This window comes from Periplaneta americana, chromosome 2, assembly GCF_040183065.1.
Source record: "Periplaneta americana isolate PAMFEO1 chromosome 2, P.americana_PAMFEO1_priV1, whole genome shotgun sequence".
NCBI classification, from domain to species: Eukaryota; Metazoa; Arthropoda; class Insecta; order Blattodea; family Blattidae; genus Periplaneta; species Periplaneta americana.
In genome coordinates this window covers 76,287,045-76,307,363 of record NC_091118.1, presented here as the reverse complement: position 1 = coordinate 76,307,363, position 20,319 = coordinate 76,287,045, and the positions used below count along the sequence as shown (strand labels likewise).

The following is a 20,319-nucleotide window of genomic DNA, read 5'->3' as shown; positions in this document are numbered from 1 at the left end:
CTCATATTTACAATATCATGCTCTTTCAACTACATTCCTTAATAAATAATATTTTTTTTATTTTGTGTTAGAAGAAAATACTGATATTTGACCAATTTGTAAATAAATTTATTTTTTATCAGACACTCTATCAAAGGTAGAGGAGTGATCTTGCATCCTGTTGTAGATATGACATGCATAAATACACACAAAAAATTTCATCGCAGAATGTTGGGTAGTTTTTGAGTTATGTGGGAAATGCTTCATCACTGCACAATGAACTGAATTTTGAAAAAAAAAAAATGTAAATAGTTTTTTTAATCGTAAAAATATTTGTTTCATAATAACAGAAGGACAGTGTTTTAAACATACCAATTTCCATTCTTGTATAATATATAATAATGGAGGAAGAAAATGTTGAATATTTCCAAATTTTACTGCTGTAAGCTCTACCTAACCCCTTAAAAATAATACCTTTAAATGGATAAAAATGATAGGATGCGAACTTGCGATCAGCACCATCTAGTCCCAACAGGAAGAAGTGAGAAGTCGACTGGCGCCCGGTGTCGTATAGGTGGTAAACATTAAAACTACATCATGGCAACAACCCGTTATCCGTTATCATGCATGAGAATGCAAGATCATGCAAGATGGGTGGTAGAAATATGCAAATATTACTCATTGCACGAATGATTGCCGTTTTCGAGAGAGACATTAGTGCTGCGTTATGCGATATGAGCCATCTCCTATGCAGTGTTTATGCTTTAGTGCCCCTACTGGCCGCGAGCATTCATTCGTGCAACGAGTAATATGTACTGTAAGTCAGTAAGTGGTACGTGTGTTATATGCAGTAAATGTTAAACAGTGATGTTTATGGACCTTAGATGTATTGTTGAAATAGTGTTATATCAAACTGTATTGTAAAATAGGTATAGTAATAGGCAATTTCAATTATGTAACCATTTTTTATGTTGTTCTAGATGTTTCATACGTTTTATTTCAATGTAATGTTAAATAGGTACTGTACAGTATATCGTCGTTGTTCGTGCAATAACTGCTATGTGACATATTTATCGATTTTCAGGTTTTTGCTGTATTAAATAATTTAAATAGTGATACAGCAAATAACAAAATCTCCTTATGGTATTATGTTTATTTCTTTCGAAAATGTAAGAATTCACAATCTCCTATGTACTACTACCATAGAATGAATAAATGTTTTTTTTTTCTTACTATTGAAAAATTTCATATTTTGCTCATAGGAGTTATTGCAGGAACAACGACGATATGTATCAGTATTCTCACACTCATTCATCTTTTATCTAAATTATTTAGTTTAAATTAAATTAAGTGGTCTCAGAAGTGGGGGCAAAATGTCTTATGCACCTAGTTATTCTTTCGCCACTTGGTGCGCTGCTAGATGTATCGACTAGTTTCCTACGCAAAACAGATGGCAGCAAGATCAATTTGTACATTAGCGCCTTTTGTGTTTGAAACTGGAAAGCTCGTTAAGTTTCACATCCTGTAATTATTCATCCATAACCTTTATTTGAAACGAAAGCACAAAATAAATTATAACTATTTTTTAAGTTAATTTTTGTATCATACGTAAGGTGAAGAGAGAATTGGGATGGCCTACGTGTAATGTATGTTTCCAAACCGTCATGTTTCAGAGAAATTAATCATCATATGTAGAATTATTTCTACTTTTCTTTGCAAATATAAATCTGAATAGTTCCTAGGCCAAGTCACGTAGTCATTTCACTTAACTGTTTCTCATTGGTAAGGGATTAGCTTCCCTTGCCATAAACGCCATTTCTTATGTGTGAGTGAACCAAAGAAAAGTAGAATACATTAACTTTCATGAAAGGTTTAAATGCCCATATTGATAAGTAGAAAAATAATAGTACAATAATTGATTATAATATACATTTATATCTACAGTATCATTCATACATTTGTGACAATTTGGAAGCAGGTTGAAGAATTTGGTTTCCGCATCTGTTTTGAGAATAGTTCAACAAAGTAAACTGTAAATAGTAACATGTATACATACTATTCTCAACGCCAGAAAGGAACTAAATGACTGAAAATGCTTAAAACTTGTAAGAAAGTATGTATTACAGTCGTCACACTCGATTTTTTTTTACAATTACCAAATTAAACTTATATACAACATAATTTTACTGATTATTTATTAAGTTATTTAAAGTAAATAAATAACAATTTCACTGCGTTAATATTGAGATTGTGATATTTTACCTGATTGACTATGTAGTTTCGATATAATTTCTAGAAGGATTCGGAGGATGATGGAAATTAGATTGAAATTAATCGAACAGGTAATAGTAGGCGATATTACGATACAAGGTTGGGAAGTGCTTTTTACAAAATCGACGAAAAGTTTGAAAAACGAGCAGAGCGAGTTTATTAATTTCCGAGATTTTGTAATGCACTTCACAAACGTGTATTGTACATTTATTGCACGATCATATTTTTAAAATTGTAAATGCAGTATATTTTGCATTGAATATTTAGAGGAATATTATTCCAAATTCTTCGCAAAAATTATACTGTAAAGGTAACCAGGTAACAATAAGTGCATTGTAACAGGTCTATTTTATAATAGATTTATGTCATAAAGAATGGTCTTCCTAGCGACAAGTTTGTGTGTGGGAATTCTAACTTTCAAGGCCTAACAACAATACCTGTAAATACAACACAAAACACGATCGTGCAAAAAATAAGAATAATAATAGCACATTTTAAATATTAAATCAGTGAAGTTATTTATTTAATTTAAATAACTTAATAGTCCATCAGTGATGTTACAAGACTATAATAAAAATTGAAGACATTGATTTTAATGGGTAGTCGCTTGGGAACCTAAACAAGCTACGAAGTATGCATGCCGATAAGAGCTTAAATTTAAAAATACACCAATAAGTAGGCGCTAAGAAATAGTAAAAATTTCGTTTCTTATGAAAGTAAAATTGCTGAGTGTAAACTCAAATGTATTCCTTTGAAGTTGACTTCAGAATGTTTTCGATGGTGATTAGTAGTTTATGGCCAATATTTTGACGAGGCTTTGAATTGAGAAACTAATTTAACATAATGGGGAAACCTTATCTGATCACATGTTGCTATCAGGTTATGTCTGACGTTATCTGTATTACGTAGTTAAGTCGTTAGATATAATAGAGAATTTGAATTCCGGAACATCTTGAATTTATCACATTTGTCGGTATTCAGGATGTCAGAAATTGTTACTTTGGGGCAGTGTTGAATTGTACCATACCCCCCGGGAAAGGGGGGGAATTTGTACTTTACATCAGCAAAAGAAATAATAATTCAGATCTTACCAGTCTATGTAAAAAGGAACATGGAAAAATGGTGTGATTAAAGAACTAAAGTTTTCATTCGTTCATAGTTGTTTTATACTACTAAATGTTAATATATAGAGTAACTTAAAAACGTCAACACTATCGCGTAAAACATGGGAAATATGAATAGGTAACTATCCTTCTGTGTAAAATTGGCATATAAAGCCGGAGTTAAGTTTTCTTTTGTGTAAATTATATTAGTGAAAGTCTGAAATGTTCGGGGTGGACGTCCTGGAATCTTGGGGGAGGGGCGGATATTGCTCCCCGGACCAGTCCTTGAATTCATCATTGCTTCGGGTGCATGGTCTGCTCGCGGAAAAAAAAAGACGCGTTCCAGACATAACTTACATGTAGCATAGTGTTCGAGTATTGGTTCTGTAGAAAAGACAAGAATTCAAATTTTCCATCTCGACTTTAGCTACATGTTTGCGTTTTCTTATAGTGAAGTAAATTGTAAATTGTATGTGTTTAAAATAAAACAATGATTTAACTAGGATGACATTTACTTTTTAATATAAATAAATATAAACAAACAAACAAACAAACTCATTTCGGGTCAGTTCAGTTTCATACCTATTCTTTTTTGTGTTGAAGTAAGTGTCTCTTTACGTATTTATTTATTTATTTATTTATTTATTTATTTATTTATTTATTTATTTATTTATTTATTTATTTATTTCTACTGACAGAGTTAAGGCCATAAGGCTTTCTCTTCTATTCAATAGAAAAACACATAGCAAATATAATAATAATAATAATAATAATAATAATAATAATAATAATAATATATTAATAATACTAATAATAATAATAATATTAATAATACTAATAATAATAATAATATTAATAATACTAATAATAATAATAATAATAATAACTCCTGTATGGCCGCTGGTCTTCTTCAGAAGGAGTTTTTGATACTAATCACCACTCATACATACAAACGGTAGAACTCCCGTGACATGAGGTTAGAATAACACTTGGCTTTCATATGAGACACCACAGGATAGCGCATTAATAACACTGAACAACAAATTTTTACTTTTTGTCTTGCTCCGAAATAAAAATTGGTGAATATTACTAATATGTGGGCTCTAAATATGAATTTAAAATCCAAATTGCCCCGTCACGTACCATTTTCAGCGGAAAGTGAATTGAATTTTTATGAAAGTAATTCCCTTTTCTTTATTTTTCACTGCTACTGATAAAATTACAACAGACTAAGGATTCAAAATGTCTCATAATACTTGCAAAATGTGTACTGGATACATAAATGATGCTACATAGTTCAAAACACAAAAAACAACACAACAATAAAAATATTTCATGTGTATAATAAGAAAAGTCTCAGAATTTGAACTTACATTTAAAAGAATGTTCTGGATGACTTCTGTTTATAACTAGATCCGGGACTATCTTTTACAAGAAACCAACAATACTCTGCAAGCATGCTGGATGATAATCATCCTTTATATCCCCTTTCCATTTCAGATATTTCTTGATGAAATCTTTCCCCATGTTCGTCGCTTACCGCTCCAAGGTTAGGAGGAAAGAAATCCAAATGAGAATGCAAAAAGTGTTTTTTGAGACACATATTACACCCCATTTTCTCATATGCACTTAACATGGTTTCCACAAGTTCGATGTAATTGTCTGCCCTAGTATTTCCAAGGAAATTTGAGCAAACATCTTTGAAAGCGCTCCATGCCATTTTTTTCTGTAACGGAAAGTTTTCCTCAAACAAAGAGTCAGCGTAATTTTGCGAATTTGTTGACAGATGAAAATGCCTCTTTTAATTTGCCGTCTCTCAAACTTGTAAACTTTTCTTTTAAGTACTGAAAACCACACCTTTATTTGTTAATTGCGTAGACCTCACTTTGAATTGTAATGAAATTTACTGTATAGCAGAGGCCAATATCTGTTTATTTATAAGTACAAAAGAACATGCCAACAACCATAAGAAACCGGAAATATGTCATAAACTCATAAAATGCATTAGCTTTTGTTTTGGTTTACAACCCTGTACCCGCACCAGATGTTTCCTGTTGGGAGCGCTTATCGAAAAGTGAAATCATGGTATGTCTTAAAAACCTTACGTGATACGAAGAAAAGAGATGCATTTTCGGATTCAGCGCACACCAAACCATAAGGGACACATTGTTTTAGGTCGGAGCAAAATTCTTATTGTTCTGTGTAATAGCGGGGCATCTATACCTTAGGGTACGTACACGTTGGAGCGACGATAAAAGAAGCAGCGATACTATATCAGAGAGAATTGAAGCATGCATATTGGAGTAACGATAAAAGCGAAGATATACGATAAAACCGACGAAAAAGAAAAATTCCATTTTCTTCGCTCTTGTCGTTCATATGATTTCTGATTAAGATAATATTAATCTGTAATATTATCAATATATCCGAATATTAATCGATTTATTATTATTTCGGTATATTAAATTAATTATCATAGATATTGGCAAATTGATCAGTTTTATATTTATTCGTGATACGTTATGTGATCACAAGAACCGATCACAACACAATGAATTTATACTAGCTTTGGGATGAGAAACGGGTTCAATTTTGTACGTATTTAAGTTATATTAACCTTGAACCTAGCAGCTGGTATTTCCTATATATCTTTTTTCATTAAGTGAATGTCTAGAATATCTTCTACTCATAAATCAGAATATTCGCTTCCCGCGTCCTCGCTGCTCGGATATGAACATTTGATTCTTTGATAATACCAAAGCGTTGCTAGGTCGTTTCTTTTATCGTTTATCGTTGCTCCAATGTGTACGTACCCTAAGACGTATTCGAACCCACTATTGGCAATAGTAGCTGTCCTTTGTGGATCCATCACCCTGCTCCGTCACTATCTTTGTCATATTCAATGAATGACTTTTCTCCAATACATCTTTTACAATTTTATAAACCCTGTAATATTTTCTTCAATAAATTTTTTATCGTTATGTTAAAAAAATTAAATTGTTATGTAACTTCTATGCATTTGTATGTGCTCTGTCCATTGTTGACAGCCCGCGATTACGTGGAGTCGTTATTGTGTTTTTGCAATAAATTTACATAGAAGTAGTGGTAGTATTGTCATTATTCGCGCACTGTTAAGAGAGTGATTAAACTGTTAACTTTCACTGCTAGAGTTGTAAGTTCTGGTGAGTTGAAATGGAATTTGTGGACAAAGACGGAGTCCGAGCAGTTTTCTCTCGAAGTACTCAGTTCCTCCTGTCAGCATTCCACCAGTCTTTCGCATCATCGTCATTACTCCATGAAGAAAAGTCCGGACTTGCCATTCAGCGTGTTACAACTTTTCAGGACCTATGTTCGGAACAAATTGAAAGGCAAGAAAATGCAATGGGTGAGATATTGTAGTGCCAAATGCAGTAGGCCCTGTCGTTACGGAAGTTTGGTATCTGGTACTTGAGCTGTGAAACTTTCTTGCATCGGTCCACTCCCTGCGTCTGATTCTTTCTGCAACAGTGAACATTTCAAACGCAACGTCTCAAAGAAACGGTAACATATACATTTCTCCGGCCATACTAGTTTTCATCCCATATCGATGCGCTAAGAATTATCAGACCCCTTAAGTTCCGCATGATTGCCATGTTCTAAATTCGGAAAGGGAAATGTACTCTGTAATATTCATTCACTCATTCAGTCATTTATTATATTCCATAGATCTTACATGAGCAATGAAGCTTTAAGATGTGGAACAAGTCAAAATTTTACAATATTACAATTACAATTTTTACAAATTTTTGCAATATTTTACAATTTTTAGTTTTACAATTTAGTAATTTTCAACAATGATGATGTGAGGTCCGAGGATTCGCCAAAAGATTACCCGGCATTTGGCTTTTGGTTGGGGAAAACCTCGGAAAAACCCAACCAGGTAATCAAATCAAAGGGGTGAAATGAAGTGATGCCGAGGACTCGCCATAGACCATCCGGCTTCAGCCCCACGGCTGGGGAAAACCTTGGAAGAAACCATTCAATGAGACCAAAGGGGGATCCAACCCAAGCCCGAACGCAGCTCCGGATCAGCAGCCCAGCGAGTCTGCCGACTGAGCTACATCGATGGCTCTGCTAAAAATATACAATACATAGCCAATCAGATTATTAAATTTACAAACGCAAACGTTCATTCATCATTTGAGCTATATGTATAACAGGTATTTTCAGTGGAAATTGTACATACTCCCTCACACAACATTGCAGCAATTATTTAACAGTCTTGTATAAAATTGTATTCACTTTCACATTAATTCTTTTTCTTCATTCTCCCTCTTTTCCCTCTTTCCTTCTTGCTTTTGGTGCTTTATATTATTACTAGGACCTGTTTCGTGTTTGTGTCAGTATTCAAACTATCCTTAGTTTCTTTGGTAAGAAGCCAACGACTTTGCTGTCATTCCAGTAATTTTGCAAATCATAGGCCTAACCATTACGAAAAAATCTGATTTTTCGGTTTACGAATCTTGGTAATGTTGTTTAAGTACTAAAGAGAATCCTGTGGGAAGTGTACAGTACAAGGCATTGTGTTTACTTTAATGCAGGAGAGAGTGTGAGCCTGTAATTTGAAAATGTTGTACGAAGAGAGCGACCCCATTCGTCAGTTTTGACAGGAGCACTAGCGCTGCGGGTAGCATGACCTTCAGGAGCGCAAGAGTGGAGCATGAATCTTTAGACTGCCAAAGAGACTCTCTCCAGAACGGGCTTTCATTTTGGGATGTATTGCAGCTGCTGTTCCTATGGATATTGCGTTTCATATGTGGATCTTGTCGATAAAGTTGAATAAAGGCTGGTCCACAGTAAACTGGGAACGAGAACCAGAACGGGAAGCGGAGGGCGTTAACATGAAGATTTTTTTATTTACAAGAAACGGAGAACGGAAACGACTATGCATATAGATAGATAGATAGGTAGGTAGGTAGGTAGGTAGGTAGGTAGGTAGGTAGGTAGGTAGGCAGACAGACAGACAGACAGACAGATTCGGTCCTTAATATTCTTACATTTGCTTTTGAGCATAGAGTAATGAGCATGTCCAATTCTCACGTTAAAAATATAAAATGCAAATATGAAATATGTACAGAATTAATACCTTAATAACGATAATATTTTATACAATGCAATATGTTTACCATTTAATAGTATTATAATATTTACACAGTACTGTGAAATGTCAAGAATTCATCTACAGAATAGAAAGTGTAAGATATTAAGTAATTTTTTAGTTTTACCTTAATGCAGGGTTTTGGCTGTGATTCTTAATGTTTTCAGGAAGACTATTGAACATTTTTATCGCCATGTAACGTACTCCCCTTTGATAGCATGATAAATTTCATGATGGCGTATGAAAATCATTCTTTCTGCGGGTATTTATACTATGTATGGCTGAATTAGTTGGAAAATTGTCTTTATTACATAAGAGGAAATTTGTTAAAGAGTATATGTATTGATTTGGTAAGGTCAGAATCTCTAATTTTTTTTAAAATAATGTACAAGTTTCTCTGGCCTTTGCTGCAACTATTATTCTAATGGCTCTTTTTCGTAATAATATATTTTTACTATCTGCAGAATTTCCCCAAAATATTATTCCGTAAGACATAATGGAATGAAAATAGGCGAAATATATTGTCTTTAAGATACTACTGTTTAGAAATTGTTGTAACAACCTAATCGCGAAGCATGCTATGCATGTCAAAAACGATATTTAAAATCGATATTACACATTCTGGTGTTATTTGTGTATAATTGACCAATGGCGTTCTCTCACGAGTGCAAGTCAGCCAACGTAAACACAGGTTAACCAACTTCAACATTTACTACACAGAATATTTAAGAATTCAGTTCACGTGGTAATCTGTTCACATACACATAGCATATGTTGAAAACCATTCTGCTGAATTTCTTAATTAGAGACGATGCATGAAAAAATTGCCACGGCCTTCTTACTACAAAATATAAGTGGACAAAATTGTTTTATAACAGAAAGAATCTAGTAAGGCTGTGATCGGAAACGAGAACGGCAACATTAAAACTCCTCCAATTTTCACGTTCCCGTTCCCGGGCTTCGGCAAGCTTCTCGTTAATTCTGAATGTTCAAATTTAAATATGATTTTTAACAATTTTTTCGTTCTCGTTGTCGTTTTCGTTCCCGGTTTATTGTGAACCAGGCCTAATTACTAACTTACTTAAAAAAAACACAAAAATGTCACATTTCGGAAGAAAGTGAAGTTATTGAAAAGTTTGAGGATTTCGACGTAAAGATACTACATAACAGATGGGTTTCTAATTTTTACGAAAAATTCTCACTTTTAAGGGACACTACTAGGACTGAGTTTTAAAATATTTTTAAGTAGATTTCTTTCATTTTTTAGCTTTATTAGATGTATTAAGAATAAAATGCGTGAAAATATTCAGCTCAATCGGACTGTTAGTTTCCAATTTCTTTTAATATTGTAAATTAGAGATATGAGAGTAATCAAAATGTTTCATGCGCATTACATTTAAATACAGCAATTTCATAATTTTTCTTATAGATCCTGATTCACGGGCAATATTTTAAGTATGAGAAAATCACGATATCGAGGTTACTTTAGATATAATAAATTTTTGAAAATCACACATTTATTTATTCATATTTTCTATTTACATAATATATTTTTAACTATTAATTTTGAAGATACTTAAGATTTCTAACGTTAAATCTCAGATAATATATGCTTGGACACGCACGAATATTTTAATATAATTTGGTGAAAACTGCATGCGCATTTTTAACATCTAAAATGTAGTTTCGAAAATATTAAATTTGCGAAAGAAGATGCAATACTATTCTAATGTTTGGAGCAGGCCTATATTAAGATCGCTCTTGCAACTCAGTGCCGTAGAGGCAAAAAAAACCTCTTACTATCAACTTAGTAGCTTCCCAAGGAACATATTGATATAAAAAAATTTAAATTGATTTTTTTTACCATTTTTGTATTAAAACTTAATCCTAGTGTCCCTTAACAATAACAAATATAATACGTTAAAATTTGTTTTTACGACTTATGTGATGTTGGTGCAAGAATTAGCCTAAATATTTTACTCGTTCCCTTAGGGAAAGTTAGGCAAATATGGGCACCATAAGGCATTTTACTCTATATCTTGCACTTGAGTAATGATAACAGCTTACAAACGTAAAACATTTTAGAGTATATCTATTTTAAAAGATATAACCCATTCAAATGTTAAAAAAAAACCTTTTTTGTCGCATATGTATGCTTTTGTAGAACCTCACAAGTGCCCATATTATCTGCACTGTAAGGGTAATATGGAAAGTATAGGAATTAAATGCATTTTAAATTTTCAATCATATATTTAATTCAAAATACATGTATTTAATGTTTCCTACACTAACCATTCATAGAACAAAATAACTGGTGAAGTAGCAGAGCAATGAGCAAATTGAAAAAAAAAGTAAAATTGATAATACATTAAAAATTGATTTAACACGTTCAGTGAGGAAGAAATCCTATGAAAAATACTTTAAGTAATGACTAATGTTATTTCAAATGATATAAATCTCTAAAAGACTAAAAACAAAAGCAAAAGAAGCCAAAATAATGTTCTAAGTTTATTTCGTGAAGTCATCATAGAAAAATGAATCACTTTCCATCTCAACACATTCTTCATTGTACCAAAAAGCGCATAATCCTTCACACTATACTCACTTTTCTCCTTTTACTCAGTATAAAAATTTCCTCCACATGCAGGACAAATGCAAGAAGCATTTGTTGAAGATGCGTTCGTATTCAAGTGATCTCAAGTTGCTGAGTCCACATCTGTGGAGTAACGGTTAGCGCGTCTGGCCGCGAAATCAGGTGGCCCAGGTTCGAATCCTGGTCGGGGTAAGTTACCTGGTTGAGGTTTCTTCCGGGGTTTTCCTTCAACCCAATACGAGCAAATGCTGGGTAACTATTGGTGTTGGGCCTCTGACTCATTTCACCGGCATTATCACCTTCATATCATTCAGACGCTAAATAACCTGAGATATTGATACAGCGTCGTAAAATAACCCAATAAAATAAAATAAATAAAAGTTGCTGATTTTCTAAATTTATTGGCTCTTGTTGCCACTCTTTTGGTAACTTCAGACAAACAAATGAAAACAAAGAAAAATATTCTAGCTTTTGTGTAAGATAACACTATTTTTATGAATTAAATGTTGTATAGTAGTATAATTTGTATTATAATCAATAAAATTATAGCAATGAACATAAACAATTATTATACGATTGTCCAGGTATTGAGAAGAAGTTACAGAATCATCGAATGTTAGTTTTTTTAAATTGGAATGAAAAGTTAGAATAAATAAAATTTAGATAATTAAGAATATGTGAGTAAATTTCAGTTATATAAATGATATTTACCTCTTAAAATTTCATTCTATAGAAAAATATGAATGATTTAAAAAATAGCAATTAATGCTTGAATGAATGATGTGCCCGTATTTGCCTTAGTGTATTATTTCAACAAATGACTAGTCTGTCCAGCGAGTACATGCTTCAGAACTCCCACCATATGGATTATTGTTCTGTTTAAATCTACCATTCCTGCCTGTAATTTTTTTGGCACTACTTACACATTTGTGGCTGTCATTCCTTAAAAAAACCATGTAAAAACCAACAGCACTATTTTTCCTATGCTCCAAAGTGTACATAATTGTATGGTGTAGCGTTCACATGTCCAGCAGCAACATCATTCACACACAGTCCGCCAGTTTAGTTCAGGTTTACCAATATACTATCTGATGCTTCGTATCTCACGAATTAGGGTAACATGGGCAATACCATATTTGCCTGATTTCCCCTAAATGTTCATACGTTTTTGTAAGTTCATTTTTTGTTTTTTTTAATTTAAAAATTATGAAACTTTACATATGTCTGAAATAGTAAGTTGAAATATTGAGCTATGTTGCTGTAACTTTTCATCGGACGTTCTTTTAACCTGTCCATACCATTCAAGTTGTGATTAATGTATATGTTACGGATTTTTTTCTGGAATAACTGTATTTGTAATTTTATCTTTTTTTATATTTCTAGACCACCAGAAATCCATCCATATTGCTAATAATGTTGTGTTTTTGTATGTGTAATACTCTGACAACTGAGACGGTGAAGTTATTATCGACGAAAAAATGTTTTGTTAAGAGAAATTATAAATATATAATTATTAATTATTTCTAATTTTCGTTGCTAATTTTTTCAGAGTTTTGGCTCCTCCGACCATAATTCGATAGCGGAGGAGAAAAGCTTATCTTTGAAGAATTACCTTAGCTGTAAACACATTCTTTATGTGTAAATGAACACTGAAGCAAGGTGTAATGTTACTTACTTACTTACTGGCTTTTAAGGAACCCCGAGGTTCATTGCCGCCCTCACAAAAGCCCGCCATTGGTCCCTATCCCGAGCCAGATTAATCCAGTCTCTACCATCATATCCAGTCTCTACATTCTAAAATGTTTAACTGTTAAATGACGGTGTTTGCAAAGAGAGAAAAAAAAACACATTAGAAATGATTGCAGTATAACGCATAGATCTATATATTCTACATACATTTATGGAAATTTAGTTACATTTAAGCCTACTTAAAGACTATATGTACAGTCTTAGAAAAAAGTTTTGTCGCACAGATATTTTGTAAGTTCCAGAAAGGAGGCAGTGCGCATGATCAGGGACGAGCGACCTGGTTCACAAGAGGACGACTACTTGTAATAAAATTAGTTTTGTTTCGTTGTATGTCTGATGATGCGCACTGTCGCCTTTCTGTTGACTTACAAAGTATCTGTAAGATAAAACTTAAGACTGTACGAATACTGTTTACTGTATATGTTTTCGGTAGATTTGTGCAGAATTGGTAATGCACTTACTCAAAGTAAGCTATATGATAGATTTATAAATGATGTCAGATGAGTTAATCTCAAGATTGTAAGGAATGCATTTTGTTTACAAACTATAAAACGAAAGTTCATTTTCTTATTTGTCTGCTTAGTGTATTTAGTAATACATATTATCTATTTTGAATACTCCAAGAAAAGAAACCATGAACGCTATCATTCGCAGTATGATAAAATAATTTCGTCGTTGTTCCTGCAATAACTCCTATGTGCAAAATATAACATTTTTCAGTAGGAAGAAAAAACACATATATTCATCTTATGACAGTCGTACATAGGAGACTGTGAATTCTTACATTTTCGAAACAAAGAAATATAATTACATATAGGAGATTTTATTATTTGCTGTATCACTATTTAAGTTATTTAATAGAGCAAAAATCTGAAATTCGATAAATATGTCACATAGGAGCTATTGCAGGAACAACGAAGATTTGTTACGAAACTTGTAAAATGTATGAGAAAGCATGTGACACCTTCGTAACCATATTATATAATTATATATTCATTTATTTATTGACCAGTCGACAACTTCACAGTAATTTTTCCCCCTACTTCGTACTGGAAAGCAATCTCAATGCGGTTATCAGGCCAAGGTCTTATCTGTGTTTGCCGATATTCTCGAAGTAATGATAAGCAAATTTCATTGTGCACCTTAGTCCGCGGTACATCGTCAGCTCGAAATGGTGGTAGTTGCTTACTAACTCTTTTGGGTATGATAAGGAAAACCGTTCTTGTTTCGCTTGTCTTTGATGAAAAGATTTAGACTTTTGGAATTTTAACTACAGAAGGTCTTCTGTTCACAGACCATGCGATAAGTAGTGATTGAAAACTATCGATAGTTTGACTTGAAGTATCATCCACTGTCGGTATATTTTAGTTCTTGATAGTTTAAAAATGACGTGATATTTGAAGCGGTTTCTTCAAAGAAATTTAATTAATGAGTACTACAATGTCAACTAGAACATTCTGGTAAGTACGTAGTATTTATTTAATGATGTATTATTTTTATTATTTTTAGAAATCACTCTATTTGGCATAAAGTTCTGTGTGACTGTTACATATGTTACAGAAATTACTCTTGTAATTGTTGTACTTCCACATTGTATGAAGTATGAGGAAGTAATGTGATGCATAAAATATTCATCTCGACATTTTTACGGAGGTGCATTTTTATACCATCTGATACAAAAGTGTTGTTTCTTGCATGTCGATTTTGTGCGTTTCTGTACAAGGATTTCTACTGAAGTTCGATAACAGATAACGCTGTCATAAATTATCTACTAGTCATATCATGCGGAAGTAATGTATATACAATGACGTTTTAATATAAATTAATTGGTCTATATTTGAAAAATTAACGCAAAATTTCTATTTACTGTAAATCGGCCGTAACGATTTTTTCTTTGTTTTATTATATGAGACTTTTACTACGTTTTCATGGAGTAACTATTCAAATCTATTTGAATACATTTACCGTACTGAATACAATCTCTCCGATCCCTGTTTTCACGTAATTTTCGAAACGTATTGAAAACTATTTGAATACGGAAGCTGCAGTTTCGAAAGTAGTTATGTCGGTTAACATGTTATCGACATCATCAAACGTTAGCATGTTAGTCACTCTGTATAACTATAAACTTTGTTGAGTTTTCTTAATAAGGCACATGAAAATTTAATATTCTGGCTGTTAATGAAGAATGGTAATAATGACTTTCAGCAAAATACAACACTCCTTTTCAACATACCTAATTGCACTCGCTGTTCGTAAAACACCTGACACATCAAACAAATGACGATCGTTCACGCTCTTAGCGTATTGAGATCGTTTTCAATACGATACGCGTTTTCATGCAAATTGAATACGTCCGGTCGATCCGATCCCACTTTTAGGTGTATCGACCTTGAGTGTCAGATCGTTTTGAATCCCCGTTTACATGAAAGTGTCAATACGGTAAACATATTCAAATCGATTTTGATACACTATGAACACGTTGTAGCTATAGCAAATCTACATAAACATTTTATGTCTAGAAGAGTATTATTTACAAAATTGTATGTACAATGGAGAATTTCTTAAAACATTTTAGTGTTTAAAAATATTTACTTGAATAAGCTTGTAAAATTAACGTGAATCCCACCTGTTACGCGAATGGAACTTAAAGAACTTTAATTGCATATAAAATAATTACAGCGTTATAACGGAAATGAAACATTTTTTCAGACAGAATTTTGGGGCATTAAGTGTATATAAGAATTACGTCTTAACTTTTAAGTTAACCACAGCTTTATTGAAGAATAGAAAAAAAATAGAAAAGGTCCTATTTATGCTGGATTGTAAGGCAACAAACCAGTAAGTTACTTCTCATTAGGTACGAATCTTGTGGTTCTCTAACTTCATAAAGCCTTGCTTAATTGACATTAATTGACTTATCGTTCAATTGGCCACTTAACATTGTATTTCGAGCGAGCCAACGTCGTCGGCTGTGGTCAAACAACTCCCACAACTATCCAGTGGAATGCAAAATATTCATGACCTATCCTTCGATAACTTAAACCGAAATAACAAATCAGTATTGTCATACGACACTATCAGATTAGATCTGTATAATCTGCAGTTTAGTTGTGAGAAATGTCCAACTGCATTAAAGCATACAGTGGGTGAACATTAAGCATTGGACCCTCGTTCTCGGTTTGTCTGTCCAGGGCAGGTCAACCCGAGACGCCGGTGAACGGGTGCTGGGAAGTCTGCAGTACAGTATAAATTAAATCTACATATAAGGGTGTCTCGTAAGTTATTACTGGAGCTAGGAAGTTGGTACCAAAATTGTGAAGTTGTGTGAGCTTGAACTATACCTCTACCGAATGAAAAGTATAGTAGCGCAGCTCTCAATGTCAGTGAACCAGAACGACAAACTTGTAACCATATATGTGCTCCATTCGTCCACGGCTTTAGAACAAGAAAATAATAAACGAATAATATAAACAATCAGTAATTTGTAATTATAAACTTCGTAACTCCCAATCTAAAATAATTTACCCATTCATATAAAAGGAATATACAGTATACAATTATAATTCTAACCCCATTATAACAAATAACAGTAAGCATTTTCATTTTATCAAAAGAAATACTCCTTTTTGTGTTCAGAAAAAAAAACAATATTTGTAGGTACTCTGAAAATATTCGTTCTACGTCACTAGACGTTACTGAAGCAAATCTGAAATATGATACAGTATATCTTACTATCATCAGGTGAACAACTAACTACTTAGTGAATGTAATAGTGCATCTCGTGTGTGGCACATACTATTAAACCCATAATTGTTTTCAAGAAAATTTTTCATTTCTATTGTAATCAGCTAGGAAGTTCGTATCGTATTCCGATGTTGAATTTGGACTGTAACCAACCGAATGCATAGCAGCACGAGACGTCAACATTTAACGAAGAATAATCCCGGAAAAAAATTAACGTGTTAAACACTTTTGTTTGCATAATTATTTAATAACAGATGAGTTCACTTTTTTAGAATCATGCATAATATTAACATTACGTAAATAATACAATAATAACAGAATAGCTCACTTTGTTCAGATCCTAAAATATTAATATAAATTAACAATATTCTTCAAACTGTTCACAACTGTACACAGCTCCACAGAATGTCACTATGCGTTGTTTGTGAACATACTGTGTATCGACTGTAGCGAACGGGAGCAGGGCGAGGCGCAGGTGACATCTATACTCCTCGCTATACTCAACTGAAATGTACTGTTTTGGTACGAACTTCCTACCTATGGTTATTACCAGGGCCCCGAACTTAATGTTCTATCAAATTACAAAATATGGGTGCAAATATGCCATGAAAATAATAAAATATAGAACTATTTTTTTTTTGTTATTTTAGTAAACTGTCCAAAGACAGGTTTGAATCTCATAAATGACACCAATAAGACATCACGGATGAGGCAACTAAGCCAGGAGATCATGAAGTAGAGTGAACAGCTCCTTTCCCCTTACATAGCATTAATCGCTGACTAGTAACGTATTACACTAATCACACTTCAGATGTATGCTAACAATTTTTGTTCATACATATACCGTCAAGTGAGATATAGTGCCAGATAATAATGTACAGATACGGAAATAAAATCTGGAGCTCCTTTATTGCGTAAGTTTCTCTTACAACACACTGCATGTGCTGTAAACAAGAACCCCTGTAAATATGCTACTCATGGATGTCGTGTGAAATTGTTGCCTACACACAGATGGACTCCCATCAAGACTCGCTCCAAATTTTAATTCCGTATCTGTACATATCGTCCCGCGCCGTGGCGTCGTGGTCTAAGGCATCCTGCCTAGAACTTAAGTTACGGAATGCGTGCTGATTCGAGTCCTCATGGGGAAAGACATTTTCTCGTGAAATTTCGGCCGGTGTATGGGTCCGGTGCCCACCCAGCATCGTGATGCACTTGGGGAGCTACGATAGATAGCGGAAATCCGGTTTCGAAAACCAGCTATAACGGCTGGGGGGGATCATCGTGCTAACCACACGATACCTCCATTCTGGTTGGATTATCGTCCACCTCTGCTTCGGCTGGTCGGTCTTGGCCCTTCATGGGCTGTAGCGCCACGGATTTCATCTGTACATATCAGCCAGAACCTCAGTCACAGGTAATGCAACGTACATTGTTGAAATATGCAATAAAATTTTCATAATATGGTTGTATCGAATGCAGCCACGATCATAGAAAAATCTTTATATGAGAAAACAAAATTAACTGAAATGAGGTTTGCAAACAATGAGAATACAATTCGTGAAAATAAGTATGAACATATGAATTACAATGTGCTACAAAAATAATCTTCAAATTGTTGTGTCTGTTGTCTGCAAGCAGGGCCTTTTATTTAGATAACGAGCGTTCTACGTCTGTAGAAGTTGCTGGACAGTAAACAAAGCTGCCTACATCTGCTGGCGTTAATCCATCTTCTGTATTTTCTAACTAACATAATGTATCCACTCAAAATTCCACTAATTTCTTTCAGTGTTTTACCCGGAATATTTTTTTCAAAACTTCCTCCAATTTCAGCTTTGCTATGATAATATAATAAAGTTGGACTGGTCGTCATTGACAATTTCTTCTCTACTTCTTGAGTAACCCGAAGAGACGCAACGGCTGTTCTGGGTCCTCACAAGTTGGAGATGATCCAAGCAGACATGGTGAAACTTTCGACGAAGTGTGTTGAAAATGGTGGCGAACATGTGCAGAACGTTTAATAGTTTGGAAATGTACTGTTCATCATTTTCCCTGTGGTCTAGACGTGATAGCCACCCTGTAGACGTAGACATTTGGCTTACTTCCTAAATTGAGATTCATCCTGCTTGTGTTATTCTTAAGACGCTAAAGAAATGATGAAATAATCTAAAATCAATGGGCGAGGACGTACAGTTCATTGCCATCGAAACAACCCTTCCTAATTCTTGTCACAATTGACAAGGGTTCATTCCTTCGGGCATGGAATCTTAGCCATCGCACATTTCGCATGGTCCTCTGTTACAGTTGTACTTCGACTCCCAACAAACACTAAAGTTGTTACAGATCCCCAGGTTTGACTCCCAGAACTAGTGAGAATTGATGTAAGTTTCAGCTTCTCGCTGACAGCACCTTCAAGATAGTTCAGCCGTGCTGTCACTTCTAGTCTATTGCTCTGCGTCCCATCTCTGTCAATTTAACCTAATAGTTGACGTCGCTTTGCGATAATTTTCTCTTCAAAATGTTGTAAGTTTTTTTGAGGGGAACAGTGATCTACAGAGTGAGACATGTTGCCAATCGCCTTGGAGTACACGTGCAGACACATCATTATATTTTTACTAACAATTCTAATATTAACCTGGCTATACCTTTGGATTAACGGTTGAGAACCGGAAGCCGATTTGCTACCCCCTTCCACGACTGGAGTTCGATGATACTGGCGTAAAATACAAACAAATCACTTTACTAGGTATAGGAGGGAAGAAAAATTGTTCATCGATTTACGTAAACTAGGAAATATCGCGATTTCGAGTTTGATAATTTTCATTAGGTTTTTGTTTAATCAAAATATAGTACTGTATTAACAATAAGTGTTTTTACTCACGAACTGAGCTCTCCATTCGGACATATTGATTATGCAGTGTATATTATACTGTCTATAGCACATTAGCGTAGAATTTAGAGAATGAAGTTAAATTGAAAAGTAATCATAATATGGATATTTAAACACATTTTTTAAAACGGTGGCCGTTCATTTCGATACAGGCTTAAGTTATTTTGTGCATATTATCGCACTATAGACTATTGTACCTAATTCGAATTACCAGTATCGTCCTTCGTACCAGTAACTCATGTTGAAATAATTCTGTACCTACTCAATAAAAGAGTACCTTACGTACTGTAAACTCAATCTTCACTTCTGCCCGATCCGAAAAGATAAAATTACTCAGACATGCTATCTACTGTCCATCTAAGTGTCTTTTTTGGTTACTTGGTTATTTAACGACGCTGTATCAACTACGAGGTTATTTAGCGTCGATGGGATTGGTGATAGCGAGATGATATTTGGAGAAATGAGGCCGAGGATTCGCCATAGATTACTTGACATTTGACTTAAGGTTGGGGAAAACCTCAGAAAAAACCCAATCAGGTAATGAGTCCAAGCGACGCAACTCCGGATCGGCAGGAAAGCACCTTAGCCGACTGAGCTACGCCGGTGGCCCCTCCAAGTGGTTTTGTCGCAGGGTAGTAGACAGGGGAGAAATCACGTGACAGTTAATTACTTAACGAGGCCCTTTTATTTAAGTTATTTTAAACAGTTGGATAATATTACGTAGACGTCCAATTCCTAACAGAAAATAATGTTTTCAGAAAAGAGTTGAGACAGCCCAGCCACTAGCCTTTACAGAGGGGCGAGCAAAAGCGGGTGGGGGAAACCGGGATGCAACGTAGGTAAACGGACG

General features: G+C 34.1%; 1 protein-coding gene across 9 annotated transcripts in view; it reads left to right on the top strand.

Moving 5' to 3' along the window:
- Positions 1-20,319, top strand: part of Klc (kinesin light chain) — a 675,112-nt gene that overhangs the window by 76,506 nt on the left and 578,287 nt on the right. Inside the window, exon 1 of one of the 9 annotated variants that reach the window (XM_069817982.1) lies at positions 14,017-14,292. The exons of the other annotated variants lie outside the window; for them this stretch is intronic. Within the exon in view, the coding sequence (XP_069674083.1) occupies positions 14,261-14,292 (32 nt within the window). The 5' untranslated portion in view covers positions 14,017-14,260. Of the gene's footprint in view, positions 1-14,016; positions 14,293-20,319 lie in introns of those variants that run through there. 9 annotated transcript variants of the gene reach the window in all.